The sequence below is a fragment of the Larimichthys crocea genome, chromosome XXIV (assembly GCF_000972845.2).
Source record: "Larimichthys crocea isolate SSNF chromosome XXIV, L_crocea_2.0, whole genome shotgun sequence".
Classification (NCBI taxonomy): Eukaryota; Metazoa; Chordata; class Actinopteri; family Sciaenidae; genus Larimichthys; species Larimichthys crocea.
The window spans coordinates 1,532,770-1,541,492 of record NC_040034.1 but is presented as its reverse complement, the minus strand read 5'-3'; the positions used below and the strand labels follow the sequence as shown (position 1 = coordinate 1,541,492).

General features: G+C 42.5%; 1 protein-coding gene across 1 annotated transcript; it reads right to left on the bottom strand.

Moving 5' to 3' along the window:
- Positions 1-616: 616 nt before the first annotated feature.
- On the bottom strand, positions 617-8,267 carry mbip (MAP3K12 binding inhibitory protein 1). Its single transcript, XM_010744641.3, has 9 exons — positions 8,103-8,267; positions 5,322-5,438; positions 4,981-5,190; positions 4,314-4,410; positions 3,947-4,012; positions 3,424-3,588; positions 3,142-3,239; positions 919-957; positions 617-825 (listed from the first exon to the last, which is right to left on the bottom strand). The coding sequence occupies exons 1-9, from the start codon at positions 8,220-8,222 to the stop codon at positions 718-720; spliced, it is 1,020 nt and encodes a 339-aa protein (XP_010742943.3). The 5' UTR covers positions 8,223-8,267; the 3' UTR covers positions 617-717.
- Between the last annotated feature and the right edge of the window lie 456 nt (positions 8,268-8,723).

The following is an 8,723-nucleotide window of genomic DNA, read 5'->3' as shown; positions in this document are numbered from 1 at the left end:
TAACCCGTCTGAATCAGTGCTTCAGCTGTCGGCGCAGTTAAAGCTCTACGCTAAAGCCTTTTTATAAACATGTCACAGTGTCAAACGCAGCGGCGTCCCATTTAATGCTGGTTTGTTGGGTCTCCGATATGTTTTCCAAACAGAGTTGCAGTAATCAGGTCATTTGTCATAATGACAACCATTAGGGGTGATCATCGTCACACAGCAGTCAGGCAGATAAATCAGGTGCTCTCCCAGATTCGTCTCAATTACATACACACAGAGACACATGTGTGTGTTTGTGTGTACACACACACACACACACACCTTCCCGGCATTAGACATTAAAGATGAATGTTAAATATCAATTAATTAAATAGCATGTTCATTTTCTATGTTTGTTTTTTTTAAAGAATGAATCAGAAACAATTAATACATTAAATCGTTTAAGTTAAATTCACTGATTACATCTTTTTGAACTGAAACATTTCATACACCGAGCGATTCATCGAGTAAGAAAGCGGTAAACAATCATCTGTTTTCTACCAATAAAGGGACGAGTGATTGGAATTAGATTGCACATTTACAGTTAATGGTTGAGATGTGAAGCTCGTGATTTAATTACACATGGAGAACAAGGGGGAAAAAAAAACCTTTATTTACAGAGCAATTATCTCAGTTAACTACAAAACTATTTAGACTGAACACATTGTCGAATGCATTAACAGACACAGTGTGTTACATCGGGCACTCTGCTCCGTATCCAGGCCCGAATTCATTCACCCTCTTCAGCAGCGCCGCTTTCACCGCGCTGATCTTCTCATCCAGCTCTGTCAGGCTGCAGGCCTGAAGGACGGTAAGAAAAAAATCAAACTGATCAGCTGATCAGGCTGAACTCAACAAGCTGCAGTGAAAGGAAACAAAACAAAAACTACTAACCTGCGCGGGGGACGTCTTCGCTCGCTTGTGCAGGTGACTCTGCAGAAACAAATGTACACATTAGATCATTTTAATATCATTTATACTTTGCCTCGTTTTCTTTCTAATATCCACTTCATGAAACACGAACCTGACCAGACAAAGAGCTGCAGACATTTAAGACTGAGAGAAATCTGTATTGATTTCATTTGAAGGTATTTCGCCTTTCTTGGATGTTTCCACAATAGTTAGAGGCAGCAAACATGAGACTATTTATAGTACTAATGTAACGCGAGTGCATTTACTCGTTATCGAGGACTCTCGAAAAATTAATCTGATGTTAAGAATGGGCTCTTAAATTAACCCCCAAGAGAAAATGTGGGTTGAACGGGGTTATCGTACGTTTCTTTGACTCACTCAGAAAAACTAGATCCACAAACATCAAGATGTTGCAATTATTTCAACAACTGGCTCATTTGGCTGGTTGCAGCTGTTGTTCTGCAGCATGGCGGCTTTAACTCTGGCTCATGGTGGCCTCCTCCGTACGCAAAGTTTAACAGGAGCACATCTCCAGTCTGCCATAGTGGCGTTTGCTGACATTAGCAAATGAGTTGATGAGAGGTTGCCCCGTTATCTGTCTCCGCTGTAAATCGTCTAACCGGTTGTTTTACGATACACAAGTTTTAATTTCACGGCGCTTTCATTCCGTCTACACTTCCAAACGTCACTTTAATGCCTGGTTGCCATTCCGCCTTTAACACCCTGGATGAATGATGTGACTGAAAGCGCTTGAACTTCAGGTGCGGCTGCGCAGATCTGAAATGTGAGCACTCGATACGTTATGAACAAACACTGACATCCAAACGAGCACTCGAGTTGTCGTGCCCACCCCGAGAGGAGAGATGAGAAGGGTAACATCTGACGAACGTCCTTGGTAAACCTGAACACGGTTACAGTGAAATGTGGAAATGTTTATTTTTAAGATAATTTGTTAAGGAGCTTCTGGTTCAGTGTTACGTCTGAAACTATCGGCCAACTGTACAGCTCTTCAGCAAACACTAAAACTATGTTCAGAACTATTTTTTATTCAAAATCACAAATAAATAAATAAATAAAAAAAATAAAAAGTGGCACTCCGAATACAAAAGACCCCATCGGTTTATTCAAAGACACTCGACGTCTCTTGCTCTGCTCGCACAAACAAGCAGAGAGTCAAAAGCAGTTGGAGAGCAGCGTACTCACAGAAGCAGCATGCGGCGCCGAGAAATACCAGCGTGAAGAGACATGCAGCATCTTAAGCACACTTACTCAGATAACTAAACATATGCTGGACAGACTCCTTCAAGATGGCAAATTAGAGTCTGTGTGACTGCTCGAGTCTGTCGGGTTGAATATAAAGTCAAATAAATGACTCGGCTGCCATCTTTGGAGTCTGTGCTTCTCCGTGCAGCACGCTGGAGTAAAAGTAGTCATCGCTCAAGTGACGCAAAAGTTTGAGTAAATCTAACGCGTCGGATTTTTGACTCAGATCAACCAAAAAGTGTAGCCCGAGGAGGAAAACGTGTCGATGTATCCGGAAATATCGGAGGAACGAGCGTCACGCAAAAACTCCTCACAGTAAGTAGATTTCATTTTGCAAATCGATATTCTACATGCAGCTTTAGATACAATACACAATTTTAAATTGAAAAACTGTTCCTGAGTGTTGAAATTCTGGGATTTCTTCAAAGTAAAAGGACCAAACCAAAGAGCCAAAAGGTAAACTGCATCAAAAAACGTATGTCAAAAAGATTTTCTTGTATATAAAACTGTATTATAGTGTATAAGAGAAAAGTTATAGCACTGACTGTGAACGAGCACAAGCACGAAGGTGCTGCAACGTCCTGCCAGCTACAAGTGACGGTAACGTGCCGTGAATGTAAACGTAACTTTTTTGTTTCTTTACAAGAAGGCCTGTGTGAAGGATTTAGCGCCATCTAGTGGTGAGACTGCAGATTGCAACCAACTGAATACAGCTCCCTAAATGTTTAAGGTCACATCAGAGAACTGGATAAATTGTAGAAGCTCCAGAGTTAACGTCTTTAGCAAAGGAAGGTTACATCTGTGAAAACATAACACATCCATAACACAGATGTTTAATACCGATGTCAAAATGTCTCCGTTACATCCATTATCGTAACACCTGTGTATGAACTCTGACTGATTATTAAGAAGTGTTGTTGAGCACAAAGCCACGAGACTCACCGTTGACTGAAAGTACTCGGGTGAGAGTCCCTCCAACTCCAGGATACGATCCTCCAACTTCTTTAGCCTCTGGTAGACACTCAGTGGAACTGGACCCGCTAAGGAATAAAACACTTGTTAAACAGTCTGAATATCGATGATTTTAGACTAATTAAACAAACGTACAGTGCAGATTTTGAGTAATGCTGATGTATAAGTGACAAACAGGAACAGCATCACATGTCACACAGGTAGAAACTAATTACCGACTCATTTCTTAACGCAGAGAATCTCAGAAATTACCTGTGGGGAGTTTCAGGTGAGTCTCGATGTTGTGAAGTCGTTCTTCTATGGCTGCGTTTCCGCAGTCTCTTGTCAGCGACCCCCTCTGCTGCTCCCCGGCCTCTCCTTGACCTCCCCCACCACCACCACGAGTCTGTGGTCCGTAAGTGTTTACCACTCGTGTAACTAGCCAATCAGAAAACATGTAAACGGGAGCTGTAACCCAACACCAACCAAAGACTAGTTAACAGAGTCTTGCATGTAGATGCAGAGAGGGGTCCACTTGACATTTGTTGGGCAGTTTGGATTAATTAACGGAAAAATCCGTTGCTGCCGCTTTAATTTGTTCAGCACCATTTCTGGCATCAAGCTGACCGCAAAACAGATTTTTATCATGATTATATATAACGTTCTGTAGAGTGACATTTGGAGTTAATTGTGTTAATTAGACATATATAAATTAACATTTTTTTCCCCCCACATAGTCGACCCCGTTGACTTTATTAAAAATAGCTCCAGTTCATAAAATCAAATCTTTTCTTACCTTTCACGTGGCTTTTAAAACCGGGGTACGGAGTGAAGACTGCATCTGTTCTGGCACAGCTGTTTTCTACAGATTAAAAAAATATTTTTTTATATAAAATCACAACTATAACCATTACTATGTTCTGATTTCTATAACTGGTGTGTAACACAGGCTTTGAATTTTTTTAAGAAGGCCCTCTGTCTCGTGTTTTTCTGGACTAAGCTGGTTGTGTTTTGAGGCCGAGTGTGTTAGCTACTTCAGCCCCACTCTTGGAGCAGTTCAGCCTGACCTCTCGCCTGTGGAAATCAGCTCTCTCCCAAACATTGGCAATCTGTGTGCAGGCTCCCTCTCCACCCTGCCCTCCAACCTCTTTCCCCATTCTCACCCTGATTGCAGTCGATCACGTTGCAGAACTCGCGCACATTGTTTTCATTGATCTCCATCTGCTTGCGTTCCATAAATGCAGATATTCTCCGCTCGATCTGGGGTTTACAATGGAGAGACAACACGGATAATAAGATGATGGATTGATGAGCTGCTGATGGATGTCAAGAATGTTTCGCCCTACATAAGTCTAATGATCCGGGGGCAGAGAGGCTGCAGCAATTTACATCACATGGAATGAGAAACGCAGTAGGGAATTATTCCAGGTAGCCAAAAAAGTTGAATTGCTTGCCATCATGACATGATGGAATATGAATACTGTTTGCTTGGCTACCAAAATAAATGCACAACAGAATGGGGTCCTTCATCCACATGCAATCTCAGAGTAATGAGCATCCACTTCATAATCCATCAAGGACCTGGCCCTCTCTCAAAGCCCTCCAGCAATGTGGTCTGTTCTACCCGACCACAGCACTAAAGAACCCCTTATTCTCTGCTGAACTCGGCTTATCAGATCTCCATCAGGCGCTTGCTCCACCGCGCCGTGTCATGTGCACATCCTTGGAAGCAATTACTTATGATTATTCATTTGCTTGACAGAGAGTAAAGAGGGCTCGAGATATGTCACTGCCAGAACAGCTGACAGATCTGCTGACTGAGACACCAACCTCTGACTTCCTGGCTCTGATCTGAACCATGACGTCGTCCGCCTCCGCCGCCGCCACCACCGCCTTGCTTTCCGCAGCCTCTGAGCCGAGAGGGTGACGCTCAGACGGCGCGGCCGACGATGAGGTGACGGCATCGTCTGTCGTGTTGTGTTGTGGAGATGATGTATCGCCGTGAGCATCCACCAGAGTGTTTAAGCTTTCTGAAACAGCCTGTATCAACGATTAGGGCAGAAAGAACACTGCATGAAAGAGCAAATAATATAGATTTTTTAAATTTAAGAACATTACTGAAAAATTAAAAGGTGATAATGTGCTACAAAATAGACGAAACACTTCTTTACCTGTAATTTAGCGATATGCTCCTGTAAACAACCGGACACGCGAGCGTCTGGAGACGACGGGACATCCACGGCGTCGATGTTGACTTCTATTCTCAGAGCTGCGTCGCTTAATTTGAGCTGAATTTGCAGAAAACACAAAGCGAGGTTACGCTTTTACTGGACATCAGCATGAAGTAGATTCAAGTGTCTGACACAGAACTTTAATAATTAATTAGGGTTAAGGTCAAAGTCGTGTGCCGGTAACAGCTTCTTCTCATTCTGGAACATCTGATTTTATTGATGGACATAATGAAGTTATTAAGTTATTAAGCGGTAGAGCCATATGTTCTTCCTCCTTTGAGTTTATTCTATTAATACTGTTGTCACTGGTTTTTACCTCATGCCTGTATATAATGTGTAAACATTAATGCATCTTACCAACTAAACTTTTTGTTCTCTCTCTCTCTCGTCCAGCAGGTTCTCATGGATCGTGGTTCTGCACAGCGTCCACTACATATATCATTACTGTCATTACCATATCTCCATTACAGTTTATAGTTAGTTAATGATTTGCTGCTCATTGGTGGTGATGACTGTCCACCGATGAGCTTGGGTCTGCCCGTTAAAATTAAGTTGTTTCGGGGTGGTCGGTAGCGTAGTGGGTTAAGCGGCCGCCCCGTGTGTGGAGGCTATAGTCCTCGCTGCAGCTGGCCCCGGTTCGAATCCGCATCGGACAGCTAATTTACTGCGTGTCACTCCCCCTCTCTCTGCTTCCTGTCTATCTTCAGCTGTCCTATCATTAAAGGCATAAAAGGCCAAAAAAATAAATAAGAATTAAGTTGTTTCCTCGCCACCGTCGCCAAGTTGCTTGCTCGGGGTGGAACTGCTGGGTCTGTTTCTAATAATATTAGAACGAGTACGACCTCGACCTGCTCTGCATGAAAAGTGTCATGAGATAACTTTTGTCATAATATGGTGCTATATAAATAAATAAAATTTAACTGAATTGAAATTTTGTTGTTACTTGTAATGCTACTGCAACAGAATAATTTCCCTTCAGGGATCAATAAAGTATCTATCTATCTATCTATCTATCTATAGTATCTACAGTACAGAAATCATGAAACACAAACACAGGGGACATAAGATCAGTGGAAATCCGTACTTTGGTCTGATGGTTTCTAACTGCCGTCTCTTTGTGCGACGCAGAGAAGGTGAATGGACGGTATCTACATGTGTGGTTCCCACCGTGAAGCAGGTGTGTTTGTGATTTATTCAAAATTCAAGCTACAGTTGACCACCATGGCTCCCAAACCAGCTGACAGTGACCCCGTAACACAACTCAAGACCAAGAATCACCAACCTAAACTCTAGTAAGATGGTTTGGTATGAGTTGGACCTTCTCAAGATTAGGGATGGGAATCGAGAACCGGTTCTTGCTGAGAACCGGTTCCGTGTGTTTCAATTCCATGGAATTATTCGACAGTTTATCTAAGGATTCTCTTATCGATTCCAGCAAGCACGACTAATTACGCCACGTAACTTACACAAGTTTGGCACGTGCAGTGCGATCAGTAGTAAACAATGGCACCCACTCGGTTCAAACGCTCCAAAGTTTGGCTGCATTTTACCAAAGAAGACGGCAACAGGGCGACTTGCAATCATTGCAAAGTGGAGATAACAGCGTCGGGAGGGAACACGACCAACATGCAGAAACATTTGCGAACACAACATGTGATATTTTTAAATGAATGTCGTGTTTTTGACACGCTTCGGACTGGAGATGAATCTCAACCAGGCAGCAGCAGCAGCAGCAGCCAGGCTATGAGCCCCTCTGTGGTTACTACAGAAGGTAACTCTGTACGTAACACTGATGTGCTGCTTTGTAAAACACGCTGTCACAGTTAAAGTTAAACAAACGCCTTCTGCATTAGAAGATGAGAATCCATCAAGAATCAGAATCATAAAAATCTTATCAAGTCCCATCCCTACTCAAGATATGTCCAAACTTTTGACTGGTACTCTGTCTGTCTGTCTGTCTGTCTGTCTGTCTACTTGTCTGTCTGTCTGTCTGTCTGTCTGTCTATCTACCTACATATCTATCTGTCTACCTACATATCTACTTGTCTGTCTATCTGCCTGTCTGTCTGTCTACCTACCTACATATCTACCTGTCTGTCTGTCTGTCTGTCTGTCTACCTACATATCTACCTGTCTGTCTGTCTATCTGTCTGTCTATCTACCTACATATCTACCTGTCTACCTACATATCTACCTGTCTGTCTGTCTACCTGTCTACCTACATATCTACTTGTCTGTCTATCTGCCTGTCTGTCTGTCTGTCTACCTACATATCTACCTGTCTGTCTGTCTATCTATCTATCTATCTATCTGTCTGTCTGTCTGTCTGTCTACCTGTCTGTCTGTCTAACTACATATCTACCTGTCTGTCTATCTATCCATCTGTCTGTCTGTCTCTCTGTCTATCTGTCTGTCTATCTATCTGCCTGTCTGTCTGTCTACCTACATATCTACCTTTCTGTCTAGAGCTAGTGTCAGATGAAGCTACATGAATCTTCTGTTTACATTGAGATGTTAATTATTTTTAGCCTTGTCTGAACATCTGGATGTCTGTGACACACACACACAGTAACACACACACACACACACGCACACACACACACACACACACACACACACACACACACAGGCAGATGCTAAAAACATTAGCACGTAGCTCGCTCTCAGCTCGGCCTAAATGTTTTTGAAACGTGTCTCTAACGTGTCTCCAGCTCCACCGACCTCTCTCCCGAAGTCCGCCAGCAGCCTGAGCATCTCACACACGCAGTCCCGGTAGCTGGACGCGTCTCCGGTTCCGTGACTCGGACCCCGGTTCCCGGTTAGCTTCATTGTCTCCGCCATCGCGGCTCGTCCAACGGCTGCAGGAATGCTGCGCGCTGATTGGCTGAGGAAAACGAGAGCGGGGGCGCGCACACACACGCACACGCATGCGTGCACTCTCACAGCCGTGAACGTGTTTGTAGTTTTATACAATGTAACATAAAGTGACTTAATTACACTGTGGTTGATTTATGTATATATATTATTATATATTTATATATATTTAAACATTTTCCTTTAATTTATCTTCTTATTATAAGTTTTTATAGTTTTTATCTTTGTTGAATTGGTCCTTAATTTTTATCCAGTTGTTCTTTCTTTCTTATTATTATTGCTACCATATCTCCATCACAGTTTATAGTTAGTTTATGCTGTGCATCTGTGTCTCTCTATCTCTATCACAGGTTCCACTGCTACTGTAATTCATTTATCATTCATTGTAATTCATTGTCAATTTATTATTCATCGTAATTGTACAATATGTTTGTGTTGATTTCAGGTTTTTTGTGGGCAAGTTTTTCC